The sequence below is a fragment of the Tauraco erythrolophus genome, chromosome 17 (assembly GCF_009769465.1).
Source record: "Tauraco erythrolophus isolate bTauEry1 chromosome 17, bTauEry1.pri, whole genome shotgun sequence".
Taxonomy (NCBI): domain Eukaryota; kingdom Metazoa; phylum Chordata; class Aves; order Musophagiformes; family Musophagidae; genus Tauraco; species Tauraco erythrolophus.
Window position 1 is genome coordinate 11,410,227 of NC_141481.1, and position 24,021 is coordinate 11,434,247.

The 24,021-nt window shown below is 46.7% G+C and overlaps 1 protein-coding gene across 1 annotated transcript in view; it reads right to left on the reverse strand.

Annotated features, from left to right (window-relative positions):
* The window catches only part of RNF216 (ring finger protein 216), a 64,607-nt gene that overhangs the window by 11,846 nt on the left and 28,740 nt on the right, over positions 1–24,021 (reverse strand). Inside the window, 1 exon segment of the mRNA XM_009979334.2 lies at positions 2,458–2,555. Coding sequence (XP_009977636.2) covers positions 2,458–2,555 — 98 coding nt within the window.

The window sequence follows — 24,021 nt, forward strand, 5'->3', positions numbered from 1 at the left end:
AGGGAGAAGAATTAGAGAAAGGATGTTCGCAGTCACCAGTCTGCGGGAAAATTACTATTACGCTGTCCCAGTGATGCTTTAACCCCCCTTTCCCAGTGCACCTCTCCTCCTCTTCTTTCCTCCTACGCCATCCCTACGGTCCACCGCTGTTCCAAGGAGGTCTGGGCTCAGCTCCACTTGGAGCCAACCCATGACAACTCAAGAACAAATTAAGTGAAAGAAAGTCAATCACTGGCTGCATGCTGCAGACCTGATCCTGGTTTCCACGCGAGCCAAAATGCCACAGCGCCAGGCTCCGGCTTGGGAGGAATTTAAGCCCTAAGTCGAAGGGCCAAAGGGCACGTGGATGCTTGACTTGGCTGTGGAGAAATACAGCCCGGGAGATAAAGTTCAGGAAAAGCAAACCCTTGGCTGTCATTTGCTAGCCAGTTTTATGTTTGCCCGTTGCTCTGGCTACAAAGTTGCCACGACTATGTATTTTTTTTTTTGACCCTGCCTGCTACGCTCCAGATTTATTTGGGTTTTGTTAAATTTAAATCAGTAACTGGAAAATAATTGCATCTTTCCCCACAGAGACTGGGCTTGCCTCCTTCTCTTAAGATTCCCTACATACGTTTTCCAGAGGTTATTGCTTTAGGTTCAAGAGACAGGATTTACTGTAACAGAGCACAAATGGGAATCCAGGACAAAGCACAGTCCCTGTCCCCAGGAGATGTCCTGGCAGTGACACGCGCTCCAGCGCAAAGGCTCAGCTCGCGGCGAGACTATTTTGGCACAGAAACGGAGCAAAGCCTCGGTCATTTAATTAAAAGACTTAAGAATATAAGTTGTCGTCCTAAGGGCCAATTTTCCAACCGCTGGAGATCGCGTTACAGTTTAATTCACAACCTAGAAGTGAAATCTGATGACAGAAGAGTAAAGAGGCTGTGTTTTCATTGAGGGAAGCACAGCTCCCTGGCTGTGCTGACCCGGCAGCGGGGAACGATCTTCCCCAGCCAGGCATCTCCACCCAACTGCGCCAGCGGAGCTGCAAAGTCAACACGTGTCTGGGAGACGATAGGGAGGTATTTTTGAGGAGGATCACAGCTCCACAAACCGCTCCGTCAGCACAACCGGAGGAGCAGGACACGGCGAGGTGGGAGCTTCAGCTGCCTCGCAGCTCCCCAAAGCTCCCACGCAGCTATAACTGGCACGACCTGCACCCAGGCGTTTGGAGATACGCTAAGAATAGAGACAAAAAAAAAAACAACTCGAGGCTGACTTTCCTCTGAGCTGCAGCTGCTCTTCCCTCTGCTACTCAACAGGATGCTGCTGATGCAGAATTTTTTTTTTTTGGAAACTTTGAGCAAGGCAGGAAGTTTGGCCTGAACTCCAGCTGTGCTTCCCTTTCCTTACGCCGGGCTTCAAAAGGAAGCTTTTATTGTATCAAGCAGTTAGACTCATCTATCCACAGCAACATTCCTGCTAAAGGTTTTGAAACTGATTTTTTTGCCTTATTAGGGACATGACAACTTGTTCCTCGTCCCTCTCACCCCTTTCTCCTACAGGAAAAGGAGTGGCAGGGAAAAAAGTCATATCAAATCTGTAAAGATTTTGTTCTGAATTAGAGACTGTGGGATGAGCAAGCAACAGTCATTCAGCCTCCCAGTCGTGGAGCTTTCCAGCTTTCTTCATGCCAGACAGGCTCTAAATCAGAGGGGAATGGATTGGGCAACATGGGCAAGTCCTGTGTGACTGCACCAGACATGCAGCTCCACGGCTGAACCTTCTCTTATTTCCTAAAGGCAGAGGATTTTTGTCATCTGCTGTAGCAATGAAAGAGATGAAACTTCAAAATGTTTTAGGGAAACGTTCAAGATTTACACCTGAGTATTTAAAAAACGTGACTCCATTCTGTAACAGCCTCTAACAACCGCTTAGAAACAGAGGCAAGCTTCAGTAAGAAAACACATCCCCTCCCACAGAGCCAGAAAGCAGCAGCTGAGCAAACCACGCGTCGTCACCAGTCTGGATTATCAAAGGGTAATGACTTACTGTGACTCAACGCACTTTGCCTCTGTGCAACACCTCCCTTCTCCCCCCTGAAGCAACACCAATGGGGGTTTCTAACCTCCGAGGAGGACCAGCTGCCAGCCTGTGAGACACTGGGCTAGCCAGAGGAACAGGCTGGTTTGGTGACAACTCTCCCACGTTCTCAAATTACCAGCTGGATCCGCTGCCAAGTGTCTTTCAGAGAAAGAAATCCCATCCTGGGTGCCTTCTGACCCCTCAAGCTTTGTCGGCCCTAGGATCGCTCTGATGGAAGGTAGTGACACCCAGCAGAACTTCAGGGCCTCTGCTAGTCACAAGAACAGAGCAGTTTCTCACCCCATCCACACCCAAGTGTATCATCTAGTTTATTGCTATTACAAGTTCATCCATCCTCTCTGTTTTTGCCTGGTTATGGAGTTTACTTACATGGACGTCCTGTATTTGATGTCATCCTTCTCAGCCAGCTGCTCGCAGGTGAGGTTCATGTGCTCCTTCCACAGCCCCTGGCACTTCCGACAAGTTTCCTGAGAGGGATTACAAGTATTAAAGAAAGCAAAGACCCAGCACACCACTAACACCATTAGGAAATGGAAAAATTCCCATCTCTTCCCCCACCATGCTGCAGGTTCTCAGTTGAGGATGAGGCTGGAGGTATGGCATAGAGGTCTGCAGGTCTCTCCTCCACCAAACACCAGAATAAGCCCATCAAATAACAGGAGTGGAGGGTTTTTCCCAAGGCACAAGAACCCAGGTACAAAATGAGTCAGTAAATCCTAGATCACCTAAAACTTACGGAACAGCTCCCAGGTTCTCTGTTTACTTCCTCGAGGAGACTACAGAGATGAAAATATGGTGCTGAAGAACATCAAGTTCATCTGTTTCCTGACCAAAATCCTTCACCTTCACACAAAGGGCTTCTAGTTCTGCAGGTAATGGAAATCCTGCAGCTGCATCAAAAACTCTGCTTCATCACGAATACGAGCAAATCCATATTATGCTTTGTAAAAATCTCACAAAATAAAGCAGTTTACGTGAGCAAACAGCTTAAAAAGGCAGGATGTGGACAAACGTCCATAAAACAGAGGTGGAATATGAGCAAATATTTATGAATTTAACCAGAATAGCTGAACTAAACTCAGAGTAAGTAACTGAACTCTCCTGTTCTTGTAAACTCTTTAGCAACAAGGCTCTAATCTGGACTGGTAAAGCTGCGTGGAGCAGGAGAGCTGCGGAGGCACTGTTGGCAGGGGAACTTGGACTAACACTGGGGATAGAGTTGATTTTTTCAGTTGGCTGGCCAAAGAAAACATAAGTTTGTTTTGGGTCAAACAAGACATTTTCCTTTAATTTGAGGAAGATTAAAAAACATCCAAATCAAACTTGGAAAAAGTACAGGTTTTGCAATCCAACTGTTTCATCTTCAGGATGGCTGGGGCTCAGGCTTTCAAATCCAACTTTCTCCTCCTGGCAGGAACACCCTTAGGGCTGTGAAGCATCCTCTTCCCCTTCACACCAAAGAAGGTCCCAAAAGAGCTTTGCTCAGCTCTGGTCGCACTGTTAGCGAAAAACGACGACTGCAGAGATAGATCTTTTCTGATGGCATTACCTTCACTTTATTTTAATGAGGAAATTGGACGTTTATATGAGATACGGTAGAAGTAACTGCTTAAAGACACACGTAGGCAGCAACACTCTTTTGATCGCAAATCAGACAAACAGGATGAAGACCAAAGCTTCCAAGGAAGCCACCCCTAAGAGGGAGTGCAAAACGTTGACTTGTTTGTGTTTGTGCTTGCTGGGAGATGTGTAACAGCTTGTGCTTTCATCTGGAGAACGAAAGGCTCCTCGTCCTGGCTGGTAAGCCGGACACGTTCGCAGGCGGCAGGGGAAGGGCTGTAGTAAGGGAAGAGCCAACTGTGTGACTGCGTCCCAAAAGCTCAGCACAGGATTTTGTGATCCCTCACCCTGCAAATGCACCCTTTGGCAGGCAGGCACTGGTTTTAAGGGGCAGTAAATGTCTTGGTTCTATTGATCCTCATGAATCATTCATCATACCCTGTGTTCTCCTGCTAAACCCATTAAAACAGGCACCGTTTCGTGTGCGTTTGTTGGCGGGCCAGGTCTGGCTGTTATCGACACGGGAGGATCAGACTTGGAGCCACTCACGTACCTTGATGAGGACACCCCACCTTCCCCTTTCATTCCTGACACCTGGCCACATGCCATTCCAAGATCAAAAGGGCTATAGGGTTTCTGAGGTTGGTTTTTGTTTTGTTTTTTTTTAACATACATCAAGGGTTAAAAACAATCTTTGGAGCCCTGCCACACAGAACCACTTTCACATGCCAGCAACAAAGATTTAACAGCTTTTTGCCAGAAGGGCTGGCACACTTTTCAGCCAGGAGCCTACTATTCCCAATTACTTAACTCCAGGAGCCTCCTTCACTGCCGAATTAGAAACGATGCCCTTCTGAAGCAGATGGTGCCGCTTACACTTTCGTACCAAGTCATTCCCTTTGCCTTTTGTTACAGCTTTGCACGCTGCAGCTATCCAAAACAATGCTCTCCCTTCAGTTGAGGCTGCTGATGTTTGCCAACCAGTTGTCTCCTACACCCGGGAAATGGGATTCCTGCGCAGGCGAGGAGAAAGGGAAGAGGCACAGCAACGCAGATTCCCAGACACACCAGGACGGCACGAGATGGGAGGTATCTGGTTCTCCGCGTCACTGTGACCGCCACACAGCAAGTGTCATTGCAGCTGTGCATGTTTATGGGATGACTCCCAAGACGTGTTGGCCATGGGGAGCTGCAAACCTACGGGCAGCTCTGCCTGCCTGCTCCAAAGCACCCTGTGAAGATGTCCCCATGGCTTCCTAACTTCGAGGGTCACCTGGTGCGGCCTCTGATCGAGCCATGTCCTCTCCAGAACAGAGGCAGGGGAAAAATGGACGACACATGTGCCGTCAGCAGAACTCGCGACCTTCTTCCCTTGTTCTACCCAAGACAATGGCGCATTGCTGGCGGTTACAGGAACCCGTGTTGGACCCCTTCACACAAAAGCAGGGAGAAAGCTCACGGTTCAGACAAAGGTGACCACTCCAGCACCATGACCAAGGTCACAGCTCTCACCCAAGAAAAGAAAAGTGACTTCTTTTAATTTTTACTCTTAGTCAAACCCAACCCGCTCAGCTGATGAGGGTTTTGCATGTCTCACGTGATGACAATTCTGATCTCTGCAATTTCCACAAGGGGTTATTTTATTTTAGAAACAGCTTTTTGTTTGATAAAGAAACATACTCTGCCATTACCATATTAATTAACCTAAACACACAGTAGGACAGCTGACTTTTTGCAACCAGCCTAGATTATTGCTATTGTAAGAGCAGCACTTGGCACCAAGACTGGCTACCGCAATATAAGGCAGCGCCTAAACCCACACAAAGAGGGAATGAGCCCTTCCCAGCCCTGAAATCTTCTACTGCAAGCATAGCAGCCAAAAAGCAAGTTGGTCCACCAAAATAAAGACCCTGCCCAACTTCTTCAGCACTTTGTCCATTAGCAAAGCCTGGCCTATTCACGTAGGGTTACCTTGTACATAGGAAATCACATTTTGGTTTCGTTTTAACAGCTTTTCAGCCAAGTTCATCATTTCTGGATGGTGTGAATTCCATGTGTTTCTCCTGCCTTTCCCCAGCCCGCTCCTCCTGGCAGACAGGTACAACTAGTGCAGCTCAGGCTTTGGTGCGCGGGGCGCCGTATTTGCGGAAGCCTTGGCATTAGCGATCGGCTCCAAACCAGGCACGGATGCAGGAGAGTATCTGCTGCCTGTTACATCTGCCCGAGCTTGGCAGGCAGCCTGGGACAGTCCATTAATGCGTCGGGCTGGGATGGTGGAGAGGAGGATGTGATGGAGAGGGTGTTTAATCGCACACTGTAATCTCCTCACTGTACATCTGTTAGAGGTAGTGGCTTCGTTTCCTCTCGCTGGCTGCCAGGAAGCAGCCGGGATTAACACAAACATGTTTGGGTTCAGGAAGATCCTTTGTTCCCAGGGCCGGCGGTGCAGATACGCAGCTTTCTGTGCTCTGGGTCAGCCTGGCTAAGGGTGGCCAGTTTGCTTTTAGCACGGGCATTGCAATCCTTACACGTCCTTGTTAATTGTCTCAGCACCTAATGAAGGCAGAAGGGAGTGTTTTACGAGAACCTTCCACCTTCCTCAGCACTTCTGCTGGTACTTGCAATGGATGCTAGTTTTAAAACACAACCTAAACTTTTTTTTTCCACTCTGCTGTCCACTAAAAATAACTTTCTAAGGTCCAGCCTACATATCAAAGTGGGAAAAAAACCCCAAGTAATCAACTTCTCCCCGCCAGTCTCTGAGTCCTTTCAGCTACAGTCAGGCTGTTGTACACACTGCCAGCCACGTCGATGCACCAGCTTTCCCGGTTTAAACCCAAACAAATGCCACATGGACAAAAACATCAGATGATCCACACAGATCACGGACCAACTGCCCACGGCATTCCTGCGTGCCCGCTTCTTCTGTAGGAGTTTACACGAAGCCATTTACTGATTGAGCAAAATGCAAAGGGAGGAGGGGGGAAGCTCAACGCAAACAACAACAGGCGATGGACCAGGCTGTCATCACCGCCCTCCAGCTCTCAGTGGTGGCTCTGAGCGGAGTCCAGCGCTCGCCTTAGCTCTCCATATGCTGGTTAATTAAATCCTCTTGCCGCTGTGCCATGCAGCTCCCTGTGTCCTCCAGGAAGGGCGAGCTGCAGACTCCAGCGGTCTCTGCCGATCGCGTGCGCGGGGACGTTTGCTCCCTGCTAGGAGTGAGAGGGAGGCAAAACATACTGTGTATCCCTGCGACGCTCGCTGGGATGGAGCCCCAGTGATTGATTCACTGCTTCTTCCTGCTTTAGACACACGAGAGAGCAGGCTAACCTCAAACAGGCCAAGTTTTACCCAAAAGCAGATGTGAACGCTATAGTCTTAGAATAGCACCTTGGGGCCAGTCCATACTGCGCTGGTTTAATTAAAGGGCTGCAATTCCCAACCAGACGAGTTAATGGGAAAACAAAGAACCACACAGTCTTCCTTCCCACAAAGTCTCCACTGTCCATAAAGCTGCACTGACCTTAACTAAAAATGGATGCAGAAGTAGCTAAATGAATGCAACTTTTAAGCACGGATAAGCTCTCATGAGCAAACCCCTTCAGGGCTGTTCCTGAGATTTCCTATACATTAAGCTGGGATGAAGAAGCTATAATCCAGTCCAAGACAATCCATTTTGGTGAGAGACCCCTCTTTAGAGACGTACAAACACCCAGCGCAGGGAAGGAAGTGAGACCCCGACTCCGCAGGTACCCGACTGCCCAGTATGGAGAGTGCTCCTTCCAGCACCAACTGCTGTGGCAGCGCTCCTCTCCCAGAGCCGCTGGCACCACCGCACGCAACAGGCGAGACGGGCAGAAGGTATCAACCCCAAACGTACAAAATCCACGCAGCATGGAGAAACAAACGCTGCTCCTCGGATGGGCGAGGGGGCAAGGAGCAAGGGGCTGGGAGGATACCGGTGCTGGGGGCGCTTTGCTGCTCCCCCCAGGATGCTGTGCCGGTCCCCGGGCTGTTCCCCGGGCAGCGCTGCCGCTCAGCGGCCACCGGCCACACCGCAGCTCCGGGCCCTGGAACAGGCGGGAGGAAATGCGCAGCTAAGAGAAACCCAGGCAAAACTGAAGTCTCCTCTCCTCTCCTTAGCACAGCCATGATTTATTCTGGGAGGGGAGAGGTTGCAGAGAGGAATAAAGCAAGGGAAAAAGCCTTGAACTAAGCTGTAAGGACGTAAGGGTGCAAACAGAGACCTACGAGTGATGGAGAGTTAAAAGCTGGATAAGGAAAATATGCATTTATATCCAACACCTACAAAGAGGGTTGCTTAAAGCTTTTACAGCCATGTATTAAACCCCATTACCAAAAAACATCTCCAACCAATGCATCCTGCTTTGTATGTACTTGTTAAATTGAGCATATGGTACTCCCTCCCCATCTTTAAGACACTGGAGATACTCAATGCCCTTTTTGCATCCAGAAACGCACTGGCAGGACAGTTTCCACAGAGGTTTGGGTCATCCGCATTAGAACCTGAGAACCAGAAACATGTAAATCCCACCCCACGTTTGCTTAAATCAGTAAGACTATCTCATATTTATAATTCAGAAGTTCCTGAAACAAGTATACCAAACCAAAACAAGCTTTTCCCCTCCTAGAGCCTGACTTTAAATGGCCAGATCAACTGTTGGTCTGGGTGCAGAACAAAAATATCTGCAGCTTCATGCAAGAAGTGCTGCTCAGCACCAGTATCACCCTGTAGCTGGTCAGAGGGGGAAACCGTGCTAGCACGAGAAACTGCTTGCTGATCTCAAGCTCGCCTACTCTACTGTAATCGGAGCAAGAGAAGCAGCTCTTTCACTGCAAAGGATCATGCTTTAATTTGAACTTGTATGAAACTTTAAAGAATTTCATTATTTGGGATGTTTTGAAAGAAGTTTTGTTTCAAAGCTACTTCCTCTCAAGCTCCAGAGGTGTGAGGAATGTATCAAAAGTTGCAGGCAGCAGGTCAGCTGTGTAAACGAGCACTGGAGTATTTGCATCTCGCATTCATCCCACCAGGATCCCTTTCCCTAAAATGAGAAACAAGTGTTGCTCATAAGGATAAGCTTTCCTCCCTAAAATAACATTTTTCAGAAGCTAGTCCCCCGCCCTGAGCAGACTGATGTCACACGCAGCCTCTCTCCAGCTCAGCGCACTGGTAAGTCTGGATATGGCCAGGGTGGATTGGCTTTGTGACCTACCCCGAGGTGGTCACCCACCAACCTGAGTCAGCCTGCAGTGCACACGGAGAGAAACCACCGCTTGGTCACTTTATGAAGGCAGGTTAAATATAGCCTGTGACCTCACACTGAAGATGTCATCTAAATCAGTACACCTGAGGTCATACTGCTCCTTTCCCAGGCAGAAAGTTAAGAGAAATTCAGGACATGTTACTGGAAACACATCTGTAGTTGCTAACCCCAGTTTTCAGATCTGTTGGACTGATTGCAGATAACAGCTATACGCCTTCCCAGCCAAGGTAAATAATTAAATACTAGCAGACCAGTTCAAAGCACTCAGCAGCTGACCCTCTTGCCTCTCCTCCCCGATGCAGATTGCCTTTCCCCATTCAGCGGAGGAGATCCAAGAGGTTATCCATTTAATCCTACGCACAACCTCACACAAACAGGGATGCTGCTTCAATGTAGCTGGAACTCAAACTGATGAAATCTAGCAGGGCCAAACAACGGCGGTGGCAACTGTGGAACTGGTGGAAACAATAGGGACCTTGGGAGAGGAACAGATTTAGATTTCAAGATAATCAACCTGATTTTTCAAAGGATAACTCTGGAAGGTCAGTCAAGGATTGCACCCAACGACATCAAGAAGGTTAAGGTGTAACAAAAGCATGGTATCTTATTTGCAGAGGTACCTGCTAACGATGCATTGTAAGACTGAGAGGAGGAACAATTACTGAAGTTAATTTTGAAACTTCCCTCTTACACCACCACAAGATAAACAAATCCCCTCTGTCACCCTGCCCAGAGGCAAATCCCTACCCAGGGCTTTTGGTGGGAGGAACTGGAGAAAGCCTCCTCCAGAGAGGTCCGATTTTTCTTGTGGTTCTCTCTCCCCCTGCTGTCTTCCAGATTTTACTGTTTTACGAAAGGATCGCACAAGGAACTCGGTTACAGATGTCCTCTTCTCCATCAACAGTTGTGTGGAGACCCAGGTTTACGTAACACACCTACGACCACTTTCAATGAGCCTCTGCAATATGGCAATTTTTATGGTAATTTAGCAGCATTAACACACTTCATTTCCAATTTAGAGCCTTTTTAACTGTACTGTCTACCTACAGCAGAAGTTCACACTCCAGGTCATAAAACCAGCAAGGAATGAGAGATGGTGAACTGTTTGAGCAGACCAGCTATGCTGGTAAATAGCTACACTCTTAGAAACTGGGCAAGTACAGCTTGCTTTGCCAGAGAAATTAAACCCCAACGAGGGGAAAACCCTGAAGTAAGGTGCTACTACCTCTATATTGGCCATAGTAAAATGAAAAAAGAAAAGAGAAGGGAAAAAAGTTGGGGAACTAGCAAAGAAAAATGAAAGCAAAGTGATACATGACTTCCTTGAAACCTTAGTTCAGACGATTTATGGTTTTAATGCCTATGTGGTAGAGAGTTCCCTTTTACCTGCTGCTGACATGAGCTCTGTGCGGACAGAGGCCAACTTTGCAGCCCCTGAACTGAGCTGCACAGCACAGAAGCCACAGCAACCAGCCTTGTAACTGCAGTATTTATAGCTCTAGTATTCACGGCAGAGAAACGGAAAACGGCCCTCTGAACTGCTAACCTCCATCTTCCAAACTCACCAACATGACAGTGAGTCATCCGCAGCTCATTTGCTACGCTAAAATAAACTAGCGGGAAAACCAAAGCCCACGGCCCGTACCAGCAGCCTGCCGAAACGTCCCGGCGAGAAAGAGTGCTGTGTGGGAATTTAACAAGCCAAAACCATCAAGAAGTGCAGCGTGATGGAAGAGTTGACACCCGAAGCTCCAGTGTGGCCACACACTGGATTTCCTCCTGTATCACAAAAGCTGCTCAGATGCCTGTTCAAAATAATAATAATAATTAAAAAAAAAAAGGTATCAAGCAAATGAGTGTGCACCAAAATAAAGCAAAGTACTGAAAACTGAGCAGGGAAATAGATGTGCTGGCAACTCACTGATTCCTCTTTCAGAGCCCCCAGATGATGTTTCCATTCCCTCCTGTATCCAGAGCACCCACGAGCCCAGCCTCACACCCGCTGGGCCTAGGTTTCTGTTTGGTGCAGAGGTGCCAAAGAAGCCTCAAAACTGCAACTCGGGGGTGGTTTCTCAAGCCCTGCTAAGGCTGTTTGTCACTGCAGCTTTGATAGATGCAACGTGCCTCCCCAGGGCTGCAGGGTGGGACAAGGACAGTGGGAAGGAGATGCAGTGAGAAAAGTGATGTCCAAAAGTTGTGGGCAGAGGCTGAAGCAATCGAAAGCGTCTCTTACCCAAAGCAAACCTTGCAACGGGGGAAAACACCAGCTTCAGCCCTTGCCAGGCGTACGCTGTCACATCCCTGTAGGTCGCTGCACCAGCACGGTGTGAATGAATAGGGTTTTTTTTTGGCATGCAGGATCACACCACCCTTAAGGTTTTGGAATAAAAGAGGAATGCCCAGCGCACACCCCCAAACCCACCGGCCCCGACAAGGAACGCAGCAGGGATACGGCGATGCGAGGCCCTTGCTCAAAGCGCCTGCTTTACCCCCAGACCAGTCTAATCTTGACCAAAGCCCATCAGCCGCCGTAACTCCTGAGGGAGGACGGGCAGGTTAATAACAGTGCTGCTGCAACACCCTGCCAACCCGGGGTAACTCAGGACACATTTGTCTTCTAATTAGACGAGTTTTCTAAACTGTAATAAAATTTTCGTTTAAGTCATATAATCCCTTTCAATTCATTACTTTTTTTTTTTTTTTAAATAGTCTCAGAAGAACATAGGGCTTGGAAACACTCTGGAATAAGAGGAAGACCATCTCAGATCTGTGGATGTTGAAGCTAAACTGATTTAGCAATTCCAAGGGGAGCCTCTCCACCCACACCAGCTCTGAAACAAAAGCTGGTAATCCAGCGAGACAGACTCGATTCCGCACAATCACGTGAGATCGGGCAAGAGGAAGGGAAACAAGACCGAAAACACCACCTCGAACCCCAAAATGTTTGTGAGGTCCCAGTGCCACGCAGAAGATGGCCCATGGCAACAGAAGTGAGACGGGAAGAGCACGCTGTAACCCTCGGCGTTGTGAAATCCCAAGGCGAGCAGTTCCCTTTCTGTTATGCTTACAAACACTGATCAGAAAGAGCGGTTCCCCTCTGCTCCCCCTGCTTCAGTAGAGCACAGAATGAGTTTAATTAAGCTCACTGTTCAACTATTTGCATGGCATGACTTGTCTATAAAGCAGAGATGTTGCAAGCCTGTTTTTTGTAAAAGTCAAAAAAAAAAAAAAAAGCACAAGCCACCTCATCTCCAGGATCTGTTTGATACCCAGCACTCATTCCCAAGTAGCAACAGTCATTTCTGCCATGACTCAACCACAACAGCAAAACAGAGCGGAATATTTCATGTTATATCACTGACATCAATTCAGTTTTGAGGGGAGAATCCTGGCTGGTTCAGGAGAAGGAAAGCCATCCTACCACCCTGGGGCCACTGAGGAATGCTGCTCCTGTTGCAAGACAAGGGTCTACTGGTCATCTTGACCGCACGCAGACCATCTCCCTCCTTCTGCACAATACAGTAAGAAAAAAATTAAAAGAAATGCAAGCAGGGAGTGCTTTGGTATGGTTGAATGTAAGTGAGGATCAAGACGGGTGCTTTGGGGGTTACCTTATCAAAAGGGCACCCTATATGCAGTTCCTCCGAAAGGATTAAGTATGATACCCTCAGAGGGGTACAAACCACTGACAAAAATGCAGAGTGTGGGATTACTGAAAGATTAAATCAACAATTTTGGCAGCACAAATGAAGTATTTAGAAACAGGGTTGGTTTTGGCCATTTCCCCAGCACTGGAGCAGCTTATGTTCTCATTTTCCTGGGACCTCTACTGTAAAGACCAGGAGAGGAAGGGGAAAAAAAAAAAAGCGTGATCGCAAACATACCATCGTTAAAACAGAGTTGAAGAATACACGGATGCTACTGAAGACCGTTTCCAAACTGCTTCCCTAATGTTTGGGGAAGTGTTTAGCTCCTACTGACCAGTTAGTAACCCCAGAGAAGAGGCTTTCCATGTCAGCAAAACCTGCTGCCTTTCCTACAAGTCAACCACCAAGGAACGGAGATCTTCAAAGCACCTTCCTCTGAAAGCAAAGCCCCAACCGCACGCCTGCAACTGGAAGTGGTGATCTAGTGAGAGATGGCTGGAATTAAACACCAGATCCATACTGTACCGAGATGGTTGCGTTAACCCATGTCCACTGCTCACTTTGAACGTCCAATTCATTTGTCCAAAGGTGCAAGTAGGGAAATAACAACCAGTTGGACCAGGGCAAGAACAATCTGTCAGCTGCCTGCCCGAGGAGAGAGCGGAGGAGCCCGTAAATGAACCGTTTTGCTCAGGTCAGCAGCTCCTGGAAGCAAAGGGAGACTCATGGACAGTCCCGGGAACATCACGACAGACTCTCCTAACTGGTTACTCTTCCCCCCTCCCCAGTTTCAGAGCTCAAGTGCTGAATAAGAACTGAAACTAAAGTGGCAGCCAAGAGGTTTTGCAGGGCAGAAACACGAGCTGTACCACTTAAAAAACGAGCAGTTTAACCGACTGCCAAACGAGCCATTTGCATTAACGTCGTGAAACAGGATATGAAGCACTTTGCAGCGAGAAACAGGAGATTCACTTTATTAGAAAAATACTTTTAATGTTCAAATGCATCGACCCATTTTGCATCCATGGATGATTTGTAAAAGACATTATTGGCTGACAAAGCTGGCTTTTGGCTTACCCACACCGCCAGCAATTACCACCCAGAGGGACATTACCTGTTCTCAGCTAATGAGTGAAGCCAGTGCCAAGTGTCAGGCACGAAGACCACGTTAACTGCTGTGGAAAATGACTCTTTGGGGTCTGGGAAGAAAACTACTCCGAGACATCCATAAGAGGCCAAGACATTTTCCTTGGTGTAAAGGACTGAAGGCGACTGTCAAAAAGAAGAGGGTATTGTCCTCCTGTGCTTATCCAGATTCAATTAGAGTTATCTAGACTCAATCAGACTACCTGAAAACCATCCTGGGTTTGGACCAGATAAACTTCTCCCCATGAAATTAAGGAGAAGAGTCACAATTCCTAATTGCTGTCTTAAGCAACAGGACTGGAAACCCAGGCACCCCTCAAGCAAACAAAACCAGCACCTCCGGGTAGATGTTGTAACTTGGTTTATTTTAGCCTAGAATTTACTGTGTCGCAAATCACCCCCCCACCCATTCGGAGCTGGTAAGACCAGCCCCTTCCCCCTGCCCGACTTCTCACTTCCACTTCTGACCCAGGATTTTATTGCAAAGGGAAAGCAGCATTATTGGCCATAAAAGGAAAAGACCCATCTGCCACATTTCTGTGGAGGGGACACAACGAGGAGGAACTTCAGTGACTTCCTTAAAACTCCGGAAACACCGGAGGCCACCACCGTCCCCCCCAACCCCATCTGGATTAAAGGGTCTTTCTCCTGCTTCCATCAGAGACGCACATGGGCAGCGACACCGGGCTGCGGAAGAGCACAGATGTCTCGTTTTGAAGGGAGACAAAAGGGGAGGGAAACAAAAAGAGAAGGCAGCAAACAGGCAGAGCTCTGCCCTGGTCCAGGAAGGCTCTGCGAGGGCACTTCAGATGCACGATGCACCGTTTATTTTACCAGGTGACCCAATATGCTCCTTTCCACGCAACCCTACTTATGCATCCGCTGGAAAACGTTGTTTAACAAGCTGAGAATTTCATTTAAATCAGGAAGGCATTTGGCCTTTTAGTTAGGGCATGTTTATGTTTGCTTAACAACCCCCCACATTTCTTCCATCAGATATTATTCCAAATTCCTGAGCTTAACACGCTCGATCCAAAAATAAGAACAGTCAGAAGCTATTTTATTCAGGAACTGTAACTTTGCTTTTATGCTTTTTGTTGTTGTTTGTTTGTTTTAAATAAAAAAAGTATTCCCTTACCTTTACACCATTAAACACAGCCATGCTCAAACCCACTTACACAAAGATGAAAGCCAAATGGTCCTGCACTTAAAAATCACCCACTGATTGCCACGAGCACTGTACACCTCACGCTTCAGATACATCAGCAACAAAAGCTGATAGGCCAATTTCATTTTTTGTTTGGCGCTAGTTTCACTTTCAGTATCACATAAAACAACGCAGCAGTATTGGGTGGAAACGACCAAACTGATTATGACTCCAGAATTCAAAACGAACGCGAGCTTCGATTTGTCAAGTCTTATTAAGAGAGGCGACGTCTGCACGATGGCATTTTTGGATCAAAGTCAGTGTAATGCTCATAGGGCACATTAAGATCCCAAGACATCATCTATTGTAGTTTTTTGGGACCAGGTTGCTATTACTGAAAAAAACACTTAGTTGGACTTTTATGTTAAAAAGGCATTTTGGAGAAAGCGAAAGTGTCATCACTTCGTATCGTGACGTCTCTGAGTTTCTTCCTTACTGTGGTTCCCACATGCATGACTGGTGCATCTCCCCTCCCCAGCACCAGCCTCTCAAACCAGAAGACTTTTGGCAAGAAGGGAGCCAGACAACACTAAAGGATGTGTATCCTTTCCCTTTATATCGAAGGAAATACTGCTCTGTCCCACACCAGACCTAAGAAATCATAGAATGGTTTCGGTTGGAAGGGACCTTAAAGATCATCTAGTTCCAATCCTCCTGCCAAGGACAAGCTGCTTCATTCTGTGGAGCTCCCGAACGTCACTGATTGCTCTCCAATAGAAGTCCCACCAGCACAGCACCCAAGAGCGCTTCCAGTATTTACCATGAATTTCATTTAGACTTGTTCAGGCGTGTAAGTTTAACCTTTGGTAACACACAAACCAGAACTGAGCGCCTCTGTGAAATGGTTTGGTGTGGCAGGTTGGATGCCACATGGCAGCCAGAGCAAGCAGCTATTGAGACCCTCAATCCTCTGCCCCACTTTTTCTTAAATATATGAACACTACTACTTGACTTTCCAGGAGCACAAAGAAGATACACTATAACAGAAAACCCATAAAAACTTAACTTTTTGGTTTTGGCTGCCAATCAGGAACCTCTCCCTTGGAAGAGCAGCTTTTGAGAACAAGCCTGAAAAACACCCTGTCTTACAGAAGAGCCTTGTTACAGGACAGGCAAACAGGAAAACGTTAGCCTCCCTGAGACATGATAAAACACCAAAATCAAATACAGATCAGACAGACATCAGACAGCTTCAGGCTGCAAGGTTTCTTTGGGTGTATTGTTCAAAACATTGGTCTTAAATCAGATTTTCACTACCCATTACGTGTTTGGCCGGTTGTGGGTCCCACTACTAAACCTGCTGCTGCTGTCCCCTTTTTTAAGCAAGCCAGTGGGCTATGTCAGCTACCCCAACAATTTCCAAAGCCAATTTATTTTATGAAGCAAGAGTCTCAACACACATCATACTCAGAGGAAAAAAACAACAAAAAAAAGCAGGTGTAATACCTCATTTTACTTTTTTTGGATGCAAAACCTTTTTCACATGAGGCTGCTAAATATAACTCATCCCTAAGAAGTTCTGTTATTTTTATCCAGTCACAATCACTGGATTGCTTCTAATTATCCCATCCTTCCTTGGAATTTCTATTTGTGCTTAACAAGACACAACAGGCTGCGACACCAGTGCAATCATCGCACATCTTGAACTACAGGCAACTGGATAAGTTTAGTTTCTTCTCATGAACAATTTTGGGAGAATGACAGCTAAAAAAAAGTCTGTTCAAAAAAAAAACAAGCCTGTTTTACTGTGGTCTTTAGAGTCTATGTTAAAAAAGTACAAGCTTACAGGTAGGTGCCAGACCAAAGTAGAAACAGATCTTACACTGGCCATGCTTGAAAACAAAACCAGTTTCTAACAGGGATTCACAGTAGGATTAGAAACGTTCCACCTAAACAGGATCAACAAGGAGATGCCTAAAAAGCCCTTGGAACAGGAGTAGGTCTATTGGACTTCACTGTCTTTCCTGTAAATACTTCCTTACCGCTTCTGGCTTCCAGGGGACATGTACTTTCCCGACAGTGGTAACACGGAGGAATCTGCTCTAGGCACAACAGAAATATAAATAGTTGGCCATCTGCACTGCGCCTGACGTCCCTGACTGGCAGCTGTAGCTTCAGTGGTAAGCACGCTATCAGCGCGCGCTCCCTGTTCTCCCAGCATCTCCCATGGTGCGAGCCAGCAGTCAGCTATTACTGGAACTCATCACTGCCCGTCCAAATATTTGCATGGAAGACTTGTTGGACGCTTACTCATAGGATGCCTGGCTCCTGCATGCTCTCCTTAATGCTCCCTCAACACCCTAAGGGGAAGAACATTTCCAGAATTAACACCTACAGCCCCACGTTTTCCTAGTAAGTCACATCTACTGAAGCTGGAATTCACACCATATTTCAACTGCTATTATTTTACAGCACTTTTTTTTTTCCTGCTTTGAAAAATGCAATGCTTTTATCCGAAGAGTGATCTATTGCAATTTGTATTGTCATGGCAACACAACTCCCTCCCCTGCCCCAAACCCCATCCCCAAGTCTCATTGTGTTCGTTACCAGACAGGCACGCAGCACGCTGCATACAGATGAACGGCACCCCTCACAGTGGTCTCGGGCCTCCTCTCCCTGCAGCTGTACTGACACAGCTCCTGCTACAGGGTATAGTTGCAACAGTAGAAGGGAGGGAGTCTTACTAAGCCAAATTTCTATATTTGAGACAAAGAAATAAGCTTTATCCGTACAAGGCATTTTTGTAGTATGTACAACTATACTGGTTAAAATAAAGAGTCCAGGTTCATAACCAGTCTGAGCAACGTAAGAGAGAAAAAATATCTTTAGAGCAGGTGTAAGAGGGTTTTGCTAAGGCAGCTTGGACACACCGGTGAAGAAAAAGGGGAAGATTGCTCCACAAAGGAGCGTACTCAAGAATAGGGCTCTGGAGCCCTCTGATGGCAGCTCGCTACCAGCTTCCTTGGAGCAAAATCCCACGTAAGCCTCATAGTATCTCTGTGTAGAGAAGGATGCAACACCTTTGAGGTAGGGTGGGAAAGGACATCATCTGGCTGGGACTGAGCTTTAATAACACAAACGTTAAAACCCCACACTTCCAGCTAGTTGGCTGCTCCTGTTGTATGTGCAAAGGCTGGATAACCCCCACGTTTAAAGGGGGTGACAGAAGACAGCGAGACCAACCTCCTCCAAAGCTGAAGTGTTGCTTTAGCTACAGGAATTATTTAGTGAGGGGTGCTAAGGAAGTTACTGGAAGCTACTGCTCCAGTACTAACATCTGCTCCATAGGGATGTCAGGCTGCCCAGTGCCATGCAGGAAGGCCAGACTGGTTCTGTACCAACCCTCTCTTGACTTCTCCAGGCCAGTAAGGTCTGATAGAACCAGAGTTCAGTTATTGATGGGTCAAAATCTCTGCCCAGCAGACGCTCATGGAGCACATGGCGAGGAGGTGGCTTGCTGCTAGCAGGGACGAGCAGGGCTGCCGGGCTCCGAAGGGGTTACAAAGATTCAGCAGCAGCAAGGAAATATTTATGGAGGAAAGATGCTGAGCTGTGCATGTTTCCCAGGCTGGAGATGGTTTTAATTTACCTCTTGCAAAGGCTGTGATTATTTGCTGCTGGTTTTTGTTGAAAGCAACTATTTCAGGCTCATTTGCTCCCTCTGCTGTCACAGCTCTGCAGCTGATCCAGAATAAAAACACCTTCCAAACCCACACAAACTACAAGGAATCCAGCTTTTTTTTTTCCCCCCTGCCTCTGGGAAAGAGAAGGCAATATTTATAAGCATTAGTGATTATCACGGCCTTGCCAGGCACAAAGCATTCTTTGACTATGGCATGATAAGGACATTACAGATATCTCCTAGAGCTTAGGGCTACAGCCAGAAAGAGTCTCCTCCTCTTTTTTCCAGCTCTCCCCTTTAGGGACTGGTCTCTGCCTGACTTTAGCTGAACTGCAGCATCCACCACACTCCTCACTAGGTCCTTCTCCTCCTCTGCAGCTCCCGAGAGCATGGCTCACATGTGCTGACACATTGCTATTAAAATCTTAGTTTAGACTTTTTACTGAGCACAGGGGTTTTTAAGCTAGGAGAGTATCCTCATCATTAGCTGGACTGTAATCTGGCACACACTCACTTTGGGACTAGCTGTATTCCTGGGGAGGAAGCTGTTAGCCCTCTTATGACACTCCCCAAACTCCAGAAACCTGCACAGCCCCACTAACAAAGAAAGAATCAGTCTTCTCTGTGATTAAAACCATCACCTCCCACCCAATACTGCCTGCCCAGGTGTTTATTACATGCCACCTTGCTGAACAGCTCTTCTGTTTTTTTCTTCCATTCTCAATCTGCTCCTCCTTTGCTTTTGCTTTTGTGTTTTTTCTTCTTTACTCTCACCACTGAGTTGCTCTATGATGCTGCTATAGCACTGATGGCAACTCAGACACTGGTCCTTGTCCCCCTTTTCCCTTTGTGAGTCACAGCTGCTCCTCTCCCCATCCGCTCCTGGGGAGATGCCACACACCGAGGCTGACCCCGCAGCCTCACTGACATCGCAGCAGCATCGGCTGCCCCGTGCCTCTTCCCTAAGCTGGCAGCAGCACCCTCCCCAGCCTGGCAGAATCCCTTCTCAGCCATGTGAGCAAGGTTTCCAAGCTCTCCTCATAAAGCATCTACCCCACTCTTCATTCTTGGATTAATATGTACCTTGAAAGGAACCATAAATATTTGCCTGGATTTTCTGTTAATCTTGCTATGACACAGCTATTAGGATTACTGGAGTGTGGGTTGATAAGCAATGGGGTGGAGAGCTGGAGCGTTTCAGGAGATGACAGTAACATCTCGCTGTATTTTACTGATGTGGGTGCCTTGGTGACCTGCGCTAATCCACTTGGAAAATTACTATGAGAGACTAAAGAGTCTTAAAATACGAAGCGGGAGGTGGAGTGCTGCAAAGGGGAGTTTAATTTCCAGACCAGTCTTTTCTAAGTAGATATAAATATAGCATAAATATCTGTATTCAGTGCTAAGTGGAGAGTCACAGACAGAAATGCAGAGAGAAGAACCCAGAGCAGGACCTTCCTGCACACCCACATCCACGTGCATGGGTTCAGTAGCAGGAGAAATCGAGGAACCCTAGTTTACAGCATAACCTTTCTCTCAGTATATACATACAGAAATGACCACCTTGGCCTGGAACAACAGCCATTTAACAAACCACCACACTGAAAAGAAGGCTCTTTTGCAGAGCTCGGGCTAAAAGCGGAGTTTTAGATGCAGTGATTAGCTACAGCCCTTTTCATACACATACTTATCAAGATGGTGCTAGTTTTCTCCACCAGCAAAATTAGCCTGACCTAGTGTGGTGTCACTAAAAGTCCATCTAGACCTGCATTGTTTCCAGCACAGGAAGATGGAGGGTGGGCAGGAAGTCCCTTATGGACCCGGTGGGCATGCTGCTCTCCATGGGCCAGGGGTTTCCTGCACCATCCGTGGTACTTCAGCTAACAGCTAAGTTTTATTTCGAGTTTGTCCCATGGCCTTCGAAGCACACAAGTTCCAAAGTTGTCTCTCCCCTGGCAGCACTAATTAACACACCACACGATCCCCAGGAGAGCATTACCTATCAAATCCAGGCTACCACTTCTTCCAGTTCTTCGGCTCCTTGGCTGTCAGCCAGCCACGGCTGTTCACACCTAGTCTGGCTTAGCCTGGACAATCTAGCTGAATCACAGCTTGAAATGTGAGGCTACAGATTGTAATGATGTTAAAGCAATAGACTTCAAGCCAGAATGGAAGTCAAAAGTGACTGTTAAAGTAAGGAGTCCTATAAAAGCATCTATTCCCTATATCGAAAATCCAATTTACAACTAAGTCTAAAATCTCCCTTCCTCCTTCTCCATCAAGATATCCAGCTTGATCCAAAAGCTCCAGGTTGACTAAAAGCACAGGTTTTCAAACAGCTTTACTTTTTAGACTTTCAATACTATCTTATCATTACCTGTTACATTTAAGATGTTACATATATCTCTGAAGTATACATCTACAGACTTATCGAGTGATCTCATAACATTTCTCTTTAAAGAGTTAGCTTTAACATCTTACCATACAGCAGGTTTTCCTGACTGCAGAGAATACTTTTAAACTTTTTCTAAGGGTCTTCTCGCTTCCTGTCATTCTTAACTAAGAATCAGAACAAAACACTTGGTGTCACTAATGCCATAATATAAAGAAAATAAGAACTTTCTCCGACTCTGCATGTCCCAGCACACAAGTCCAAGGACTACAGTGGCTTTCCTGGTAATTGCATTGCTTGCTTTCACTTCTCCATGGTGATGTGAGGTACTTCAGAGGTACTATCTGGTCCAAATTTTAAGGATAGCATCTGTCATCAAGCCCATAGGAAGCAGTGAGAAGGCCCACTGATACTCTGGGCGTAAAATGGAGAGGCACTCTGAGCAGAAAGCAATCCGGAGTAACATATACAAAGAGATCACCAGAATTTTGCATCTTCCTGACAAGTACTTGTAATGAATCCATGTGGGAGACAAGTCAGAGGACCTCGGTCTGTTTTGATACAGCTGTGCAGTTGCACAACTCATTCCATACAAGAACAGTCCACCCAATGCGTTGAGTAAATACCTTTCAGTTTTACTGAAAGCCAAATCAGCCAAGCCAGCCTTTCCCCCACACCCTCCAACTCCCCAGCGCCTTTGGGCTCCTCAGGGTCGGGGCTGTTTATCCAGTCTCACAGGCAATAAAAAAATCAGAGAAAGGGCGTACAGGAACGGCAGGGCAGCGTGTATGCGCAGGCACACACACAACACACGCACTAACATCAACACTTGCTTTTGCAGATACTTTCTGGGCACTGGAGATAACAGATACCCATTTCTATTAAAAAAAAGCTGAAGAATAATCCTCAATTTCACAATAACAATAATCGATCGATGTCTTAGCCATGGCAACTTGCTACATAATAAACAGATGCAGGCAAAGGATAACACGTCTCTTATTCAGCAGCTACTTCATTCCCATTTAACTTTCAGGGCTCACAGGAGGGAGCAGAAAAGCTAACAGCTCCAGCTAATGCACAGGCCAGCTCATTCCTCACCCTGGCTCTGCTCGCAGCTGGCCGCCCCGCGCAGCGACAGAGATTGGAGCCCAGAGCAATTTGAGAAACCGCGTACGCTTTGACACGGATCGCTCGCCGGTCATTTTCTTCTGGTACGAGTCGCCCACATTGGGACCGAGATAACTGATTTTATACTGCATGTTTTAATTTATCTACTTATGGAGGTAAAGCACGAGGCAGTTGATTGCAAGCATCACAGCAATAAGTAAGAGTTCAAATTCCAGACAAGGAACTTGATCCGCACGTTTGGCGAGTACCCGGGGTTGTACCTGGTCCTCAGGGGATCACCTGCATTTCTCCATATGATCATCGCTTTTCCTCATTTGCACCATTTTGAGTTCATCAGAGTGCTTGGATCAGGAAAAGGAAAGGAAATATATATTAAGCACTGCCTTTCGAAAGAGCAGTGCTTGTTGTTTTTAGATCGGGGTCAGCTTTGACTAGGTAAAGGGTGCTTTGCTCTTGGAGGACCAGCTCAAAACAGCTGTGTTAAGTCTCCTATGCAGAACATGGTTTAGTCTGGCAGATGGAGATGCTGAGTAAAACTCATTAATCTGTTATCGCTTTCACCCACCCACAAAAAGCCCAGTGGTCTGAAGTCATGGTTTTCTGACACAAATCTAGAAATCCGTAGCTTGTACAACAGCTGCAACCAGAATAAAGTTCCAGGAGGGAAAAAAATCCTTCATTTAATTACATGGCTAGGTCAGAATTATTCAAGACAGGGATCTCTTACAGTACAACAAAGCTGCCTCTAAAAGCATCTGCGTGCTTGTTTGTGGTACAAAACTGGAAAAGTTTCCTAACGATTCCTGTAAAGTGCCTCTTCTTTGCTCTACACACCTGAAACACACCACAAAGGGTTGAAGCCCCAGGAAAACAACATACTCCAAAAAGAAGCTTTTCTTAAAAAACACTCCAGGTTTCACAAGCAGACGGAACAGCTACAAAACCAACTCATTGCCATAACCTCATCTAACTATCCCCTACCCCAAAACACGGGAAAGGCACGGACAAAACAACAACTGCAAAGCTGGGGAGCTGGCGAGCTGCTGCTCCGAGCCCGCCGGTGCTGTGCCTATCGCCATATCCAGAAAGGTTCAACGTGCTCATTCTGGGAGGCCAAGAAAAACTAAATATAGTAGCAGGCTACCAGCAAACACACTCACTGGCACGGCTTCCAGCTACCTGAAAGATCCATTCCTCTCTTTGCAAGCCGCTCTGATAGCTGCAATCCTTTCCCTTGTTTGGGGAGAACGTGCCATAAGGAGGCACTTTCGGGTTTTACTTACATGGATAATTGCATACACAAACTTTAGGATGGAGGTAATGCAATAACACCGCCGATACTCCGTTCTCACCCCACTCAGGGGAATCATCTGGCTCTTTCAGATTATTTTTTTTATTAAGCCTGACATCCGCTCGTGAATAGGAGGAAGCATCCTCTTTTCACGCACCAAGAGCAGAGACACCATCCAAGAGCATCTGCTTTGTTTTAACCTCTGCCCTTTAAGGAGGGCCCACAAAGGGGAAAAAAAAAAAAACAGAACAACAAACACCACAAACCCTTCTAGTTGTGGACTGGCTTTGTTGGTTTGTATGAGGCTGGATATCGTGGCGGGGCTTTTCAATACAGAAAAGGCCTTGGGGAGAGATGCTCACCTCTCGGCTTCTGAATGGCATCTCTGCCACTAACAGCCCACTAATATTGTGTTTTAAGCAGCAACCCTGAAGACAGACCTCAATTTTGACCAGGCTTTGAGATTTAGCTTAAAGGCATGCATGCTCCTAACAAAAAAAAATGAGGTCAAAAAAGCTTCTTTTGAAAAAATAAATAGAGCAATAAAGCATTCTTTCAGATTAGCTTCACAGAGAATAAATCACTGAACAAATACGACCATCTTATCTTGTTGGCAAATGGTACCTTACAGAGTCCAGCTTTACAGGAAATA